At 40.0% G+C, this 19,903-nt stretch overlaps 1 protein-coding gene across 4 annotated transcripts in view; it reads right to left on the reverse strand.

Annotated features, from left to right (window-relative positions):
* The window catches only part of LOC124721451 (annexin B9-like), a 97,845-nt gene extending 78,406 nt beyond the window's left edge, over positions 1-19,439 (reverse strand). The window contains exons 1-4 of one of the 4 annotated variants that reach the window (XM_047246435.1): positions 18,539-18,613; positions 17,439-17,452; positions 17,056-17,102; positions 2,361-2,537 (exon numbers count right to left, since the gene is read on the reverse strand). In XM_047246435.1, coding sequence (XP_047102391.1) covers positions 2,361-2,537; positions 17,056-17,085 — 207 coding nt within the window. In that variant the 5' untranslated portion in view covers positions 17,086-17,102; positions 17,439-17,452; positions 18,539-18,613. Of the gene's footprint in view, positions 1-2,360; positions 2,538-17,055; positions 17,103-17,438; positions 17,453-18,538; positions 18,614-19,065 lie in introns of those variants that run through there. The other 3 variants (XM_047246434.1, XM_047246433.1, XM_047246432.1) reach the window with 3 other exon arrangements.
* Positions 19,440-19,903: the final 464 nt, after the last annotated feature.

Raw genomic sequence — 19,903 nt, forward strand, 5'->3', positions numbered from 1 at the left:
TTCATACCCTACCAATCAGGCATCACATAATTGGAGCTTTGCCATATATGTACAAGTAGTCCTTCATGTGAATTGTGTTCGAGCATGGACTCATTCAAAATGAACTATGACAGTCTCTCAGTGAAGGCTATAAAGAAATTATTGTTTGCAATTGGCTAACAGTTCCTTAACCATTGTACAAAAAAATATGCACTCCTCTGCATGTCAATTTTCAACAGGATTCCCACAGAACTGGAAAGTGTGAGTAAAACTATAGATTTTCATATCTAAGTTGAAAGGTTTGACTTTGTTTACTCTGCATATGAGTTCCTCACAGTATTTTAAAGAGGTTGCTGAAATGTGTTGTTATAAACCATCTCTATTTTTTAAAAATTCTTTTTAATGCCATTCTGTAAATTACAATAGCAATTTAATGTCCTGGTGAGAGGACTGGAATAATGTGCTAGGTGAACATATTGAAAAGGCCTTACTGTGGGTTTTTACCAAATATGATCATGTACCAAGGGATTGGAAGGAGTGAGACAGAACACTGGTAGGGCAGGTAGATCATGGAATACCATTATGGAGCCACTGGAAGGATTTAGTCGAGGACACTTCATCACCCACCCTGATGAAAGGTACTCTAAGCCAACAAGACAGGATGTGATTTAGTTGTTCCAGTTCACAATAATAGTTTGCAATGAGGTGAATGCCCCTTGTAAGTGGTTAGCAAGTGTAGATAGAATATTAAGATCATGGGTGATAAGCCATGGGAAATTTAGGTTAAGAGAGTATGTCTTCTAAGATCTTCAGGATTTCAGAAGAGTGTTTGTTCCTTAGATATAGCTTCCACAGACAGCTAAAATGTGAAACACTTTTATGCAAGGGTACCTGACAAAATGGAAGCACTGTTGGTTGGCTTAATACAATCAGAGTTTCTTATTGCACTATCACAGATGGAAGTAGACATCTGGGAAAGTGGCTCACTGTGCACAAAGCAACCAAATGAAAAACACTGGTCGAATGGTGCTAAGATTCAAGTAATGGGGACAGGGTCTCCTGAACCAGGGTCCATGTAATAAATATACTATACATAAATCTGAGCTAGACAATGGGTTTAGGATTTTGGATGTTTAAAAAGGATTCCTCAAGATGGCTCATGAACAGATTAGCAAATTAAGGAACCATGCTACTATCTATAGCACTGCCCAATATGTTCTAAGCAGGAGGAGTTGTGGATAATGTTATGAACAGACATAAGAGGGCAAGGAGAAAATTTTTTGGCATTGTTTAGATATAGGGTCGATTTCAGTGAAATTTTGCTTTTCGTTATGTTGGTATCTTTGCACACGAATAAGTTCATCTGCATAATATTTGTACAGTGTGTGTACTGTCTTCAAATGGATAAACTGGTATTTATTGTGTCATAAAATGCCTGTTTTGGATGATTTATCACCCATGAAAATGCATCTAAACTCAATGAAGGTTCATACAGAGTCTAGTATTTGATTATCAAAAGCTAAGAAAAAAGGTTGTAAAGTACAAAAACCACCGTACTTCTCTATAAGATTACCAACGTGAAGGTCATCCCAGAACTGCCACCACATGTGAAAATATCATGACTGACAATTACAGACATATGAAATAGCTAATTCATTATCATTGAAGAAGAAAGTGTTGTACACCAGCAATGACAGAGTGAGCAGAAGCAGGTGCCCTGTAATAATAAAAATACAAAATGGTGAAGGTGATTTATTTTATCAGGAAGATTATGGTCAGAGTTTCATGGGATGTAGAACGAATTATTCTTAATGATTACCTAGCAGCGAATACAGTAAAAATAGTCAAAAATTACATTATCTTCAAGAAAACACACCTGGGCATGAAGATGCTTTTCCATTGGGGAGAACTGATGGATTTTAAGTACAAAATGTTGGAGGATCCACCTTCGGACTTCCATTTGTTCAGAAGACAAATCTACTCACTGTAAAAATGTTGTTCTGACTGTATTAAAAAAATTGGGGGCAACGTTTAAAAACAAGAGCACATTTGATCTAAAATACGAAGTTGTTCGCTTTCAGCCTGAGAAAATTTCTCCTTGCTACCATGTTTTTTCAGAATGGTGTGGTATATCTGAGTGAGCAGCATCTCAAAAATGGCAGTATTTGATAACAGCAAGGCTGTGCATATCACTGATGCAGTTTACTGAAAATAAATATCAATTTTTGTCCAAAGATTATTAAGTGCTTTGAAGCACCTAAATTTGCATCAATATACGGTAGTTATACATTTATATACTACACCGTACACAAGTGCACACATGAAAACCTATAGTAATTTGAAATGGCATGATTTTCGAAGCTCTCACCAAATTTTCTTACCTTCCCATACATTGTTTTATAAGTGTCCGCTATTTCAATGCGCTGTACTATGCTCCGTCTAGTTACTATATCAATTATGGCCTGCTCATCGGTGCCAAATCCCTTCATTGCTTTCCTTAATATTTCTGCATCGGCCTTTGGATCAAATGGTTCAGCAGGATACACTGTTGGTGTACACTGAAACAACATAGCTGCTTTTTTACATTGCAGATAACTTAGCAATTGTGCTCTGCATTATGTATAGCAATTCAATATTTTACACTAATTAAAGTAACTAATTACTGCCACTATATGACAATATAAAATTTATAGCAACTGCACAAAAATCAGTTAAATATTAAAGTAGTAAGACTGCTCGTTGAAGACCCTACCACATTTCATTTAACTTAAACATTATTACAGTATTGTTTCTTATACACATTAACCAAGAAACTCAATTTTTCAGTAAATACACAACATACATACAAACATACCCACTATAACTTGCTCAGACACTCAGATAGGTTAACAAATCTCATGTTGTTAATCAGGCAGTAACCCACAATACCATCCTTTCTGTTGCTTTTCTTAGTACAAACCTAATGTCAGCATGTGCAAACACATAATGTTTCATTCAAATGAACAAATCTTATTTTAGTGTAAATACACAGGGCTTCTACTAATTCAAGATAACCTACAAATAGCAACTGTTCAGGAAATCAAAGCAGCTACAACAAATATTGAAGATATTACTGTTAAAGTAATTCTATTCTAACCTACAAAATGCAAACCAAACAGCACTGCAATCCACTTAAACGTCCCTCAACAATGTGAGGGATCAAACTAACCCAAGATTGACAAAACCACGCGTATATCAGTGGTAGGTGCTGTGAATGACTTACAGGTTTGAGTAGCTTGCCATCAACTCTGACCGCAGATGTAGATGCGGCGGGACCCTTGTCAGAGGGGAGCGACTTTTTATTGTTTGCAAATAATGAAATAAAACTTACGCAGGGTCAACATGACACCACATTGTATGATATGTTCTACCAGTTTCCATTCATAGGCAATTTCTTTTTTAAAAAATTAAATGAATCTGTGATTTTCGTTTTTTTGAGAAATAATTCCTACATTTTTCTCAGCTGTGGAAATTCAAGGAGAAATCAATGAAGACTGACCAACGCCGATTTTGATGATGGCAAGGAACACTTTTCTCAAGAAGTATCTGAAAGTGAAGATGAAAATAATGATACAAAATGACAGCAATGAAGCCGACTTCTTCGAAGTTCTTCCTGAAGATGATGTGATGTTGGATGATCATTTTAGTCGACAAGAATCTTCAGCCTTAGCATCAGAAGCTGATGGGCAAAGCAGAAACATCGAGCTGGGCAAATATGAAGAAACTATCTTGATTGATAGTGATCTTTTGCTGTCCAGAACTATCAGAGTCCCTTTCAGGATCATCATTACAGACTTCTCTGACGCCAAAGGAAATGTTCAGAACCTGGTAGAAGAGGTAAAATTGTTTTTCTTGTACATCAAACAAGCAATAGTTGAGGACCACCAATTTTATGGGCATTAAAAAAAATCTTTCTACTTTTTCAGCAAGAGATACAACTCAAAATCAGCCCAAGAAGAAAGGGGAAAAAATGATAGATTTCCAAGGAGTTTTGCTTCAAAATGTACACTCCAGCAGAACCAGACAAATTCAAGATGAAAATTTTATTGCTCCACAAGAACCTTCTTTTTTGAAGGTATCGTTTACATATGAAAAGCGACAAAAACTCACCAAGGTTTGATATTACCTACCTAGAATGTTCAAGAGACAGAACCTCTCAATCTAACAAATCGTCATGTCACTTGTGTACCGCAAGTCTCTAGAGGAGCGGAAGATTCCATATGATTGGAAAAGAGCACAGGTAGTCCCAGTCTTCAAGAAGGGTCGTCGAGCAGATGCGCAAAACTATAGACCTATATGTTCCATTAAGTTTCGGGTGTGCAGCCGCAAGAAATCTCCTTCTTCTAATATTTCGGCTGTAAAATGTTCAGCCATCTTCAGTCTTGCGGCTCACTCTGAAGATGGCTGAACATTTTACAGCCGAAATATTAGAAGAAGGAGATTTCTTGCGGCTGCACACCCGAAACTTAATGGAACAGTCTTTGCGCCGCCAAAACCTGAAGATTCACATATAGACCTATATCTCTGACATCGATCTGTTGTAGAATTTTAGAACATGTTTTTTGCTCGAGTATCATGTTGTTTTTGGAAACCCAGAATCTACTCTGTAGGAATCAACATGGATTCCAGAAACAGCGATCGTGTGAGACCCAACTCGCTTTATTTGTTCATGAGACCCAGAAAATATTAGATACAGGCTCCCAGGTAGATGCTATTTTCCTTGACTTCCGGAAGGCATTCGATACAAGTCCGCACTGTCGCCCGATAAACAAAGTAAGAGCCTACGGAATATCAGACCAGCTGTGTGGCTGGATTGAAGAGTTTTTAGCAAACAGAACACAGCATGTTGTTATCAATTGAGAGACGTCTACAGACATTAAAGTAACCTCTGGCGAGCCACAGGGGAGTGTTATGCGACCATTGCTTTTCACAATATGTATAAATGACCTAGTAGATAGTGTTGGAAGTTCCATGCGGCTTTTCGCGGATGACGCTGTAGTATACAGAGAAGTTGCAGCATTAGAAAATTGTAGCGAAATGCAGGAAGATCTGCAGTGGATAGGCACTTGGTGCAGGGAGTGGCAACTGACCCTTAACATAGATAAATGTAATGTATTGCGAGTACATAGAAAGAAGGATCCTAGCGGAACAAACACTGGTAGCAGTTACTTCTGTAAAATATCTGGGAGTATGCGTGCGGAATGATTTGAAGTGGAATGATCATATAAAATTAATTGTTGGTAAGGCGGCTACCAGGTTGAGATTCATTGGGAGAGTCCTTAGAAAATGTAGTTCATCAACAAAGGAGGTGGCTTACAAAACACTCGTTCGACCTATACTTGAGTATTGCTCATCAGTGTGGGATCCATACCAGATCGGGTTGACGGAAGAGATAGAGAAGATCCAAAGAAGATGGTTGGTTGGTTGGTTGATTCGGGGAAGGAGACCAGACAGCGAGGTCATCGGTCTCATCGGATTAGGGAAGGACGGGGAAGGAAGTCGGGCGTGCCCTTTGGAAGGAACCATCCCGGCATTTGCCTGGAGCGATTTAGGGAAATCACGGAAAACCTAAATCAGGATGGCCGGACACAGGATTGAACCGTCGTCCTCCCGAATGCGAGTCCAAAGAAGAGCAGCGCGTTTCGTCACAGGGTTATTTGGTAACCGTGATAGCGTTACGGAGATGTTTAGCAAACTCAAGTGGCAGACTCTGCAAGAGAGGCGCTCTGCATCGCGGTGTAGCTTGCTCGCCAGGTTTCGAGAGGGTGCGTTTCTGGATGAGGTATCGAATATATTGCTTCCCCCTACTTATACCTCCCAAGGAGATCGCGAATGTAAAATAAGAGAGATTCGAGTGTGCACGGAGGCTTTCAGACAGTCGTTCTTCCCGCGAATCATACGCGACTGGAACAGAAAAGGGAGGTAATGACAGCGGCACATAAAGTGCCCTCCGCCACACACCGTTGGGTGGCTTGCGGAGTATAAATGTAGATGTAACAACTGGTTTTCCATCTACAGAACTTTGTGAGGAGCTCTGTAAATGGTAAATGGCAGAATACCATGTTTGACACCACATGAAGAAACAAGTATGGAATTCCTCCACCTCTCAATGCAACTGAAGGTGGGCAATTTGGAGCTTCATGTTTCCTTTATCAGCCTGACAAGATGTTACTTTCATACCAGAAGACAAAAAACAAAATGTGTAAGTCTACTATTTGCACTGCACAATATTGGAACTGTGAAGCCAGACATGCAAACACCTGATGTTGAATTTTACAACTCCACACTAGGTGGGGTTTATGTTTTCGACAAGTTGTGTCCAATCTATTCAAGAGAAAGAGGTACCAGAAGATGTCAATGTGCTAATTCTACAGAGTACTGGACACTGCTGGAATAAACACCTTTGTATTGCATCAGTTGAATAACAACACGTTGTGACAAGTAGAGTCGATCCGACTTTCAGACATTATTGGCATTCTCATTGGCGAAGTCCTTCATGAAGCTGAGGGTGACCAACTAAGGGCTACCCAGAAATCTATAAACTGAAATAATAGCAGTTATGGGGATTCCAGAGCCTGCCAATTTGAGCCCCCCCTCCCCCCACACCAGTGCCAACCAGGAACCAGAAAGAGGTGGTATCAGTAAATGAATGACAGAAACACACAATATTTGCAAGACCTGTGTCTTGCCCATTTGTAGGCAACATGAGAAAACTAAATGGTTGTGCTTTCAGTGTGAGCCAGAATAAATGACAGAAGACTGAAGAAAGTATTACCTATCTTAGCCTAGTTGTACATAGTCGTTTACTTATTGTTTGAGTGTTTATTTTGTAACAGTATGACTTTACCTAGATCTCTTCATATTTTAAAAAAATTGTACTTCATTATTTTACGAAACTATGAAAACAAAACACCGTACCAAAAATGAGATGGGTCAAAAAGGCCAGAGGTCATACAACATTTCATGGCATTTCAAGTTGTTGAGTGAAGGTTAAGCAATCTGCACATAGCAGACTAATGACTGTTTCAAAGTAGGACAGTAGTATGTGGTGTGAGCAAGAAAACAAAATGATATAGTCAACTTACAAGGGAATTTTCCCAAGTGTAAATAAATTATCTTTATGGAACTTGGCGGCTGTAGAGAGTGGTCAAAATAATGCAAACATATTTTTTCAATTTTGCTCAGTTTCACTTTTAAGGGGTCAAACACACTCCAAAAGGTAATTTGACACATTAGGTTTAGAGGAAATTTCTTCGAAACCATGATACACGAAAAATATGTTGAAATGTAATAAGCATTTTTGAAAACTGTACAACCAATTTTTCTAATAATTTGAAATTTTGCAAAATGCTCCACCCCATTAATCAATTTTGAAAAATGAAAACTTTTGTTACATCACAAATTAAAGAACCTTTCAGGTCACATCCATTCATTTGTAATAAAACTGGTTTCCAAAGTACCATTTTTGGAGAATTAGCTATACACAATGTGCTGTCCGAGTGTTTTCAACATACCTAATTAAAATTTCTAGATATTGATAATTATTCTAATTTTGCATTTTACATACATTTGTTTGATGTTTTAAACTGTTATTTTACTTTTTAAATTCCTGTCTTCTTTGTTTACCATTTCACATAAATTTATTCTGTTATGTGAAATAATAACTAACTACTACTACTACTACTACTACTTCCTCTTCTTCTTCTTCTTCTTCTTCTTCTTTGATAGCTTCTGCCAATTATTTTCTGGTCATCATCTCCAATAGGTTTTCTTTCCGAATTGTCCAGTATCTTTTTATTCGTTCTCACCTTTTTTGTCATTCCTCATCTGTAAATACCCTTTTTATTGTTTGTCGTTTGTCTATTTTTGGTTTAAATCTTATTCAGCAGGGCTCGCTCGTTAGCGCGCGCGTGTTTGTTTAAATTTAACAAATGTGGGTAAAATCTCTAAAATTGTTGCACACTCATGCACTCAAATTGACCACACAGTCACTCTACCTTACACACACACACACACACACACACACACACACACACACTAAAACAATGGAGAAAGAGTAAAAGCAACTATATGTGAGCTTAAAACCAAGTAAAATGACAAAGGAGCTAAAAGAATGGCACAGGGAGCAGTTGCTGGCTGACCACTTAAAAATCATGTATGATCCAGTCACCCGGTTAACATATAAAACCATAACCACCTCCCTAAAATCATGAGAAAAATGCTGGATAGTTCATAAAACTTTAAAACTCAAACCACATTAATTTGCACGTTGATTAACATAGAGGGCAGATCCATCGGCAAATCCACTGTGCCCTGCTGGTCAGAAAATAAAATGTGGTGCACAGTGACTTGGAGGGGCCTCACACTAGAGCAAGAAGCCATGCGTCACAGAGCTGTGGCCTATGTGAAGATAAATAAGGAGGACATCATCCCATCTTTGTAGCCAAAAGGAAGTATTCCACAGCTGTGTAATTGGCTTTAATAGACAGAGCTGATTATCAGTCACTTCCAGCCACTCATCTTCCCATTGACACATGCAGCGGGATACCACACAAACAACTGAGGATTGCTACACATCTCCTTGGCTGCTACATCTGCTCTTGGATTCCCTGCAAGACCCGTGGGCCTTGGTACCCAGCACATAGCAAAAGGGACTCGGGGAGGCAGAACAGACAAGGAATTTAGCATTAAAAAAAAAAAAAAAGTCTCATCTGCTCCGCAAGGCAGTTGGACCTTAAGGACATGATCAGGGAAAACAACATAGCAACCAATGGATTGTTTCAACCCACCCGTGAAGACAGCTGTAAAATTGTGGTGCTCATTTAAAATGGCAGAAAATAAAAGTATTAAAAACATGCAGGAGTGTAATCTCTCCTGTACAGCACTAAATCTAAATCTAAAATCACCCTAGCCCTCGGCAGTAACCATGGTGGCAGACAGTCAAAACCTGGGATTTGGAGCTGTACATGCTCCACACCAAGTGACTCCAGCACATGCTGCATGCAGATCCTGAACGGCAGTGTTTCTCGAGGATGATGGGAGGAAAGAGGTGAATGAGCAACAGTGTAGGATGTAGGTGAATGCGAGGCTGTGAAGAACTTGCATGCATGGTGCACAATAAGGAGTTGCTGTCAAATTGTAAGTAGCAGTTCACCAGCTTCAGCATAGAGATTGGGTATGGGGCTGGCCATATATGCACCTATGGCCTGCCAAATCCCCCTCATGGTGAACAGCATAAATAATCTTCAAATAAGAAGGCCTCAGAAATCCATACATCGTGCACCCATAGATTAACCATCAACACATGAAACCCATATAGAACTGGAGCAGACACACCCTGCCTATTCCCCCGAGAACTGTGACTAAGGCATGTTACGATATTCAGTGGCTTCTGGGTTCTGGCTTTCACGTATCTCAGACATGGCAACCAAGACAATTTGGACACACACACACACACACACACACACACACACACACACACTCTTACTGCAGAAACCTGGAAACCCAACTTTGCAGTCCATTCCTCTAACCTCCACACTGAGAGTTGTGACTGATTGCTTGCTGTTGCAACACTGGAGGAGAAACAGAAAACTACAAAATTGTCCACAAATAAGGAGCACTGTATAGGACTCTTTATTGCAGACATGATGCTGTTTATGGCTATGGAAAAGAGGGTCACACTTAAAACACTGCCCTCAGGGACACCATTCTCCTGCTCAAAACAATCTGACAGCGAGTCACCAACTCAGGTCCTAAAAAAATCACTGATACAGGAAAGACCTTATGAAGATGGTGAGGTGGTGATGAAATCCTCATTGATGCAGTTGCACAAGAATACTGTATCTCCAAGTAGTGTCATATGGCTTACTGATATCAAAGAAAACGCCAATACAGTGATGTTTACATAGGAAAGCCTACTGAACAGCCACCTCTAGCTGGGTCAGATTGTTGACAGTGAACCAAAATTTCCAGAATCCACACAGAGTAGCTAAGAAGTTACCTCGTCTCCTATAACCAGCCAATATTACTGTTAACCATTCGTTCCAGGGTCTTTCCTACACAGTTCATTAAGACGATACTCTGGTAAATAATAGGACATGTGCAGCCCTTTCTTGGTTTGAGGAGAGGTATCAAAATTGCCTCTTCACGAGTTTAGGAAGTGACCTGTCTGTCATATCAAATTAAAATACACTCCTGGAAATTGAAATAAGAACACCGTGAATTCATTGTCCCAGGAAGGGGCAACTTTATTGACACATTCCTGGGGTCAGATACATCACATGATCACACTGACAGAACCACAGGCACATAGACACAGGCAACAGAGCATGCACAATGTCGGCACTAGTACAGTGTATATCCACCTTTCGCAGCAATGCAGGCTGCTATTCTCCCATGGAGACGATCGTAGCGATGCTGGATGTAGTCCTGTTGAATGGCTTGCCATGCCATTTCCACCTGGCGTCTCAGTTGGACCAGCGTTCGTGCTGGACGTGCAGACCGCGTGAGACGACGCTTCATCCAGTCCCAAATATGCTCAATGGGGGACAGATCCGGAGATCTTACTGGCCAGGGTAGTTGACTTACACCTTCTAGAGCACGTTGGGTGGCACGGGATACATGCGGACGTGCATTGTCCTGTTGGAACAGCAAGTTCCCTTGCCGGTCTAGGAATGGTAGAATGATGGGTTCGATGACGGTTTGGATGTACCGTGCACTATTCAGTGTCCCCTCGACGATCACCAGTGGTGTACGGCCAGTGTAGGAGATCGCTCCCCACACCATGATGCCGGGTGTTGGCCCTGTGTGCCTCGGTCGTATGCAGTCCTGATTGTGGCGCTCACCTGCACGGCGCCAAACACGCATACGACCATCATTGGCACCAAGGCAGAAGCGACTCTCATCGCTGAAGACGACACGTCTCCATTCGCCCCTCCATTCACGCCTGTCGCGACACCACTGGAGGCGGGCTGCACGATGTTGGGGCGTGAGCGGAAGACGGCCTAACGGTGTGCGGGACCGTATCCCAGCTTCATGGAGACGGTTGCGAATGGTCCTCGCCGATACCCCAGGAGCAACAGTGTCCCTAATTTGCTGGGAAGTGGCGGTGCGGTCCCCTACGGCACTGCGTAGGATCCTACGGTCTTGGCGTGCAGCCGTGCATCGCTGCGGTCCGGTCCCAGGTCGACGGGCACGTGCACCTTCCGCCAACCACTGGCGACAACATCGATGTACTGTGGAGACCTCACGCCCCACGTGTTGAGCAATTCGGCGGTACGTCCACCCGGCCTCCCGCATGCCCACTATACGCCCTCGCTCAAAGTCCGTCAACTGCACATACGGTTCACGTCCACGCTGTCGCGGCATGCTACCAGTGTTAAAGACTGCGATGGAGCTCCGTATGCCACGGCAAACTGGCTGACACTGACGGCGGCGGTGCACAAATGCTGCGCAGCTAGCGCCATTCGACGGCCAACACCGCGGTTCCTGGTGTGTCCGCTGTGCCGTGCGTGTGATCATTGCTTGTACAGCCCTCTCGCAGTGTCCGGAGCAAGTATGGTGGGTCTGACACACCGGTGTCAATGTGTTCTTTTTTCCATTTCCAGGAGTGTATTTGAGGATGATTCCTTTTGACATTACTGGCAAATGTCTAAGCATGCAGTGCCGGATTTCGCTGCAACTGGTTGCAGTACCACGAGTCTCAGGCAGCACCAATTCCAGCTTCCACATGGAGAAAGTATAGTTGTAAATCTTCAAATTGTTGGACCTGAAGTCCAACTTGTCCCTCTCTACATTTGCACAGTAGTGACAAAATGCCGGATTCTGGCTTACACTGGCAGTAGCTTTGCAAAATGAGCATCGAGTGACATTTCTGGGCACTGTCTGGAGACACACCTATTTCAGCAATGCAGCTATTGTTACACAACCATGTTTTCCAGGAACCCTCCTCATGGCTTCCCATACTTTTGTGGAACAAATGGAATGATTAATGGAGTGCAGGAACACTTGCCATGACCTCTTCTTGCTCTCCTTAATTATGCATAAAGCCTTGACTCTCATGCCTTTAAAAGGAAGTGAAGTTGTCTGCTTTACGGCAACATTAAAACCATCGAAGAGCTACACACCTGTCCTGGATTGCTGAACAACACTCATCTCTGTCTACCAAGGTACAGGTCACTTCCCCAAGATGACCTGCAGACTTATGGATGGATAAGTCAGCGGCATGATGGATCACTTGCATGATGTGGTCTGCCCATTCCTGTAAGCTATCATGGTATTCAAACACAGTCAACCAACTGAACAACACCCAGTTAGCTCTGCTGATCATCCATTTCGGTGGCTTCTGTGCAAGCAAGCAATCCTTCATCCAGTAGGTGGATCCACAGTGGGGACTGGTCACTAAAATGAATGTCTTCAGTTGCTTCCCACTGTGCTGAATATGCAAGGGCTGGAGAGCAGAACGAGAGGTCAATGGCTGAGGATGACCCAGTAGCAGTCAAGTAAACATGGGGTCTAAAATGCATACCTTAAGAGCTATGAGCAGTTCTACAAGGTGAGTCAAAAAGGACTTTACAACTTTGGAATGATAAAGAAATTTACTGAGATAACTTTTAGAATTGGTAGATGTGTCATTTTGTAGCAAACAAAGTCAAATTTTATTCACATACTGCATCAGTAGCCCATTCCTCCCCCAGGAGCACCAGTGCAGTGCTCAGTTCGAACGGCTGCTTGCATGGATGCACAACATGCTTGCTGTGTTTTTTGGTTTCACAAAAAAAACAAAAAAACTCAGCAACAATTGTTCTGCGTAAATTTCGCACTCTGGTACACATTTGTGACAGTCTCAAACTTAATGTGTTTTGTGCCCTTTAACACATTGAAAGTGCATGGCCCTTTCTTCATGGAGAAAACTGCCATTGATATTGCATATCGGGATATGCTTGAAAACTTTTTAATTTCACAGATCGATGAAGATGACCGAGATGGGATGGTTTACTACCAGCAAGCCAGTGCACCACCTTATTCCCTCATGGAAGGTCAATGTTTCATCAATAATCACTTCCTAGGTCAGTGAATTGGCCGTGAAGAGCCAATAGTATGGCTACCTCGCTCCCCACACTTTACACCACTGGATTTCTGCTTCTGTGGTTCCACTGAAGAACAAATACATATTCCACCCCTACCAAACAATTAAGCCAACCTGAAAAAACTAATCCACACTGCTATTGCAGAAGTTACATCTGATTTGCCGCAATGAGTGTGGGAAGAAATTGATTAGTGGTGTTTGTCACATCACAAATGGTAGTCACATTGAACCAAAATGACATTTGACACTTATGTGAAACTTTAAGTTCTTTGCTACAAAATGATACATGTACCATTTCTGTAAGTTAACTCAATAAATTTCTATAACATTCCAAATTTCTATATCAGTCCTTTTTTACTCACCCTGTATAATGGGATAGGTGACACTGCAGATAAGAATTTTCACCAATTTAAAAGTGGCTGCAGTTATATTTGAAAACTGCAGGATTTGGTACCAGATACATAATTATGTGTTCTTGGTGAGGCATTGACAAAAGCATCACATGGTGTTATAGGAAAAGAGAACTAGGCCCTTAAAATTGAAAGTAAAATTTTTTTTAAAGCTCATAATTGTGGGCTACCTTCACTCCACACTTGGTAACCATATTATCAGTTTATAATTACTGCCTGACCCTTGCATACCAAGATGATCTGACTATCAATGAGAAAGCAAAATCTTCATATACTCTGAAAGCACTGCTCACTTAACAGTTAAAAATGATACCACGTGTCTTCCCAGTACACCAGTTACTCTTTATGTGACATTTCTATGTGATTTATCATCTTTCTCCCATTCACTCTGCTGCTTGTTTAGTGTATACTTCCAACAGTTTCTTGCATAACATGGCATCCTTACTGAAGTTTAGGAACTTTGGTTGTTCTGTAGTCTGGTAGGACTTTAGTGTTAAGAAGCTGGACGTGTTATCACTGTCTATGAGAAGTGTGCCATTATGGAGATGTTTTAAAGACTTAAAAGGTAGTGTAATTATCTTCAGAGCTTTTTAAATGTAGGAGGGATAGCTCTTTATAAGACATCCCCTTTTCACTATACTTTTGCTAAAATTACTTGTTATTTGAAGTTTGTCACATGGCATTATGGTGCTGCCATTTTGGCTGTCAGGAGCACCTTGGGTAGGGCTCTGACGATAGGTAGCAGGATGCTGGCAGTGTCTAATAACAGATTACAAGTGTACACTATACTACTCTAAAACTGCAACTGAAATGACCACTATTGCAACACAGTGTCAATGGAGAATTGTTCTTGAGAGATAAGAGCTCCTATTGGAGGAACTATGTTCCCAAGCAAAGTGTCATCTAAAAAGTGATCTTAATCTGCCTATAAACTGAGTACTTTTAAACACATGTGTCCTGTTACTATTCATAGTAGTGCTGCTTCTAAAACAACTCATCAGCCAGATGCCTTGCTCTCTTCCCCACAAGTGCCACCCTAACTCCACAACAACAATCCAACAGAGCCCCACAAACCTGAGCCATCCCAACTATACACAGTACTGCTTTCAGTTTATATTATACTGTCCTCACAACAAAGGCAGTTTTGCAATTGATGATTGCTGAAGCAGAGTCATAGGTTACAGTACTAGAGAACTTATCACCCAAAAAGTCTTAGTATATATATATATATATATATATATATATATATATATATATATATATATATATATTTTTAGAATCTGAACACACTGTGGTGCTTATCAATTAGCATCACACAGGAGAAATTTGTGGCTTCTGGAATGCTGAGTATTAAACTACACAAGTGAAATGACCTATGACATCTCCACATATCAATACTATTGAGCAGAAAGCTAATGAATGATTAATGCAATCTTGGATCTTATCTTCCCCTTAATGAGTTTTATAATACATGTAGAAAATATTCTCTGCTGATGACAGCAGCATTAGCCACTGATAAAAAACCTGAACTCCTGGAGGATGTGTATGACTTGGCAGTATGTAATAAATTTTTATTGTTAACAAAAATTAGCTTGAATTTCAGCTTAAAAGGAGAGAACGTCTGCCACTTTCAGCATAAATGATACATCGTTTAGTGTGTAGCAAATAAGTATTTTAGGGATGAATACTGATTTTCAGTTGACAGGGAATGAACACAGGAAGATACTGGCAAAGAAAAATCATAGGAATAAAATGCATAACACACACACACACACACACACACACACACACACACACACACACACACACACACAGAGAGAGAGAGAGAGAGAGAGAGAGAGAGAGAGAGAGAGAGAGAGAGAGAGAGAGAGAGAGAGAGAGTGTTTTCAAACAGCAGAAAATCACCATATGATTAACAACTGCAATTTGTTGGGATTATTAAAAATCAAATCAAGGTTCATAGCAATAAAATACTGAAAAATGTGTATCCTTCCCTGAGTGCATTTACCTACAATCAGTTGGCCGCATCATGAAAAACATTAATAAGTAATAATTGTGTCACAAATAGTTCTACACACTATTATGGAACAAGAGCCAGTTTGGAGTAACAGTTACCTAAGGGGAAAAAATTCTACAGAATTTCCTATCTGGAATTAAAACTGCAGGAAATGAAAGAGTTAACTAAAATACATTTATTTATACATGCAGTCAAAGCCGATCTCTTAAAAACTGCACACAAAGTTTATTTAGAGTAATCTGAGTAGGGGTTAATAAAAAAAATAAGTGAGTATAGTGCGTAATAATAATGTCTCGCCATTCTTTCCGAGTTCAATATTTCAATCATGAGGGGAGTCTGACTCAGCTTTTCAGACTGGCATAAGGAAAGAAATGGATCTATAACAGAGGCGTGGCAATGCCACAGCAATGTATACTAAATATAAAAGTAATGAGGTAGTGCATAAGATGTTAGCCTCAGATTTGTGGGGATGAAGGCTAATGCTCTGTCTGGCCATCGTGATTCATGTAATCCTAAATCACTACAGGCAAATGCCAAGATGGTTTGTTCACCAAGGCAATGGCTGACCACCTGTCCTCTCCTCATTACACAACTGTGTATGTGTTTGTATGTGTGTGTATATATATGAAGATAAATCCTGTATCATTGTAAAATGATTCTTGGGTTGATAAATTATTATACTATTTTCACTAAACTATCATTAGGCCAAGATGACAGAGGTGGAAATTAAACAAAGACTTTACCAAAGAACAATAGTTGCTCACATGTATACGTAAATAAATAGCAACATTTTAAGACGCAAACTCCTACTGCACAATACGAAAAAGAAACTATGTTTAGGAATGGAGAACACAAGTGAAATTTTAGACAAATTTTTTTACAGGAATGGACAGTAATCTACACTGCTAGGCAATCTGTATCTGAAATGAAAGGAGATGTCAACTGATTGCAACACAAATGCTCTCACATCATGCTGATATAAATAAAATTCATTCCATTTGGTCAGATCGGATTAGACACTTTTAGAGTAGAGAAAACAGTCACGATTTATGGAGTAAGTGCAGAGGTTGGGGAGGTTGTTTGGTTGATTTGGAATAGGGAAACAAACAGCGAGGTCATCAGTCCAATTGGATTAGGGAAGGAAGTCGGCTGTGCCCTTTCAAAGAAACCATCCTGGCATTTGCCGGAAGTGATTTAGGGAAATCACGGGAAACCTAAATCAAGATGGCTGGACCGTCATCCTCCCGTATGTGAGTCTAATGTGTTAACCACTGCACCATCTCACTCGGTTTGTTGGGGAGGGAAATTATGAATTATGAACAGGAGACCATAAGGTAAACAGTGCAGGCATGAAAGAGGAATGGAAGTCCACATGTCACAATGTGTGCCTTCCAGCATATAATCTCACTGTAGATGCAAACTTAACTTTTCAAATTTTATGCAGGCCCACAAATATCTCCTCATAGATAAAACAAATATTTTAAAAATACACTGTAGTGCAACAACTATGCCTAGTTACTTACCGGTGACCGGTAATATGACTGAGAAGCCATTGGTGAATATGTGTTATCTGAAATAAGCAACAGTAAAATTATCAAAACATTATTTCAAAATTTTCACAGCAATAGACCTACATTTAATGAAATATTTCATACATAGATCTGATATAAAAAATCTGCAAGCGCATCTTTTGTTATGTTATTATCATCTAAAGAATTAATGGCAGATCATATAATAATGTATGTACCTTTTTCCTGGTTGCTTAAAACAAAAAATAATCAGCCCATAGATTACTGAGGCTAGGTGAGGAAAGGGGTGTGGAACTTTCATTCATCTGCAAGCATATCTTTTGTTATGTTATTATCATCTAAAGAATTAATGGCAGATCATATAATAATGTATGTACCTTTTTCCTGGTTGCTTAAAACAAAAAATAATCAGCCCATAGATTACTGAGGCTAGGTGAGGAAAGGGGTGTGGAACTTTCATTCACATTTGATGTGTGGTATACTGTGTAATCAGTTATATTAATGGAAATAAATTAGAATATCACCCCTAAAACCACTGGCTCTATTGAATATAATTTTCATCAGAGTATATGCCCAGAACAATCAGTTTCAATCTTTGTCTAACACAGTAGCATAGCCCCAGGTAATTTTCACACAAAAATGTAACTTTTGCTATAAGTCTCATATCTTTTTAAAAAAATTTAAGATGAGAAAATAACGAGTCCTTCCTCACTTCATATTTCCTAGCAACACTTCTGATGCTTACAATGGGATTTTCATTCAATTCTGTAGTTGCATATAGTAGCTGGAGATTAGATTAGCTTCAGTTTTCGTTCCATAGACCCAAAAACCAGATGATTATTGTAGGTGTGGAGTAGTCTTTATCTTTCTTGATGTATGTTATATTGAAACTGCTTGAAAGATCAAATACACTCACAATAATATGCCGCCTGAAAAAATACATTAAAACAACAGGTGTTGCTTTTTTCCGGAAATTCCTTTCTTGCTACACTAACATACAAATTTTATTTCTTTCTTGGGAAGTGTTTGATATAGGATGATGATTCTGCAGAGAAGTTTGGCAAATTATCTAATTTTTATTTTCAGACAGTCTAATTACAACTAAATGAAATAGTTTTCAGCCGTCCCTAAAGTAAAATTTATCAACATATCATAATATTATACCCAACCATGGAGGACAGGGTTACAAAAGCTGAAAATGTGACTAATTTTTGTCTGCTACATTTTCGAAAACAAATGCTACTGTACAGCATAAACAGAGAACAATCTGATTCAAAATACGTATAACTGCACGAGGAAGTTGCTATAATAGAAAATAAAAGTTATTTGACAACAAAAGTTCAGATTGCTATGGGAATGGTGTTACGGCCTGCTAATTACCCCCAATATTTTCGTGTGATAATTAACCCAGCCCACCCTAGACTAATAGTACGGTATCGAAAGATGTGAAGCAATGGAAGCGAAAACTGGCTAATACTGTGAAAGGAAGGTATGGAGATGAAAACTGTTCCACTCGGTAGTATAAGACACACAAATGAAGAAATGAAACGGCATCAACTGAGTTAACTGGACGTCTAGTTTTCTTAGCTCATGAGCAAGGAATGAGAAGAGTATGTTTACTAATTACGTAATGAAGTAAGAGGGAACGATGCATTCGCCTAACCCTACCTTAAAACCATAAAATTAGTGTGAGTGGTGGTGCGAGGGGAGACTGAGGCTGCTCCAGGAAGGACGCAATAAGATTATATTATTATGAAGATCATACCAAATTGTGTACTGTTACTTCCGCTACTAGAGCTCGCGAAAAAGAATCTATCCTAGGCCAACTCATCTTTACTACAAGATCGAGAATCAGTAACATCTGACAAGAATCCCACAAAATTGCGGTACAATGGAATTCATTGCCTCAGTTTCCATTCCTTATGGAAAACAGTAACTTAAATTTAACAATTATACAGGGCAATTAAAAACCTGACAGAATTTATTAAAAAAGTATAACAATACCTGGCAAAACAAGGGGGTACCTGTTTTCGTCAATCGTCCAGTTATTACCTGAGCCTTAGTGAAACTTGCTTCTTAGATGGAAACAACAAGAAACTCTCCTAAACCTCTTGTGTGTAGCACCAACACAGTCAGAACACAAATATTTAATGACACGTCTCAGCGTTTGCCTCAATTCACAACCAATGTCACGTGAATCAGCTACACCATAAAACTTCCTGTCATGATGTCATTCCCGTTGCTCATACTTCGCGGTTACAAGAATCACTTGCGCATGCGCTGGGACGGCAACTGTAAATGTTTGGTCACGGGGCCGCGGGGGTGTAACGCTATATATATATTTCACACAGGGACTTCCGCTAACATGACCTTGTTGCCTTGTTCGCTGCCAGGCCACTTGGAGTGCTTTAGGTTTACACCAGTCCGTCATCTCGCTTTCTCATTGGCTAATTTTTAGGCTTCTATATCTGTTTTAGTTTCTTACGGGAAGTGTTTTGAACTCGTAACATTGCGCTGCTCGTTTTGACTTCCCGTGTGTTTTGCTCTGTATTACGTTGTAAATATGTTGATTGTATTCTCATTGCGTTCTGCTAGTATCCTTAATACTGGGTGGGGTAAATGATTCCGTAATTGTCATTTCTTCATATAAAACAGAAGCTGCTTACGTTGCATGGTGTTCTGTGGACGTACGGTACGTTTATTGTTATTGCTTACGCATCTGTGTGTCTACTGCTCAATTTAAAAGCATTGAAAGTATATTGCTTTTGTTGTACTTTATTTATGTTTGTATCCGTTTTCCGTACCTTCTCGCATAGAGTTCGTATTTATACTCGAGTATTGC

The sequence above is a fragment of the Schistocerca piceifrons genome, chromosome X (genome assembly GCF_021461385.2).
Source record: "Schistocerca piceifrons isolate TAMUIC-IGC-003096 chromosome X, iqSchPice1.1, whole genome shotgun sequence".
NCBI lineage: Eukaryota > Metazoa > Arthropoda > Insecta > Orthoptera > Acrididae > Schistocerca > Schistocerca piceifrons.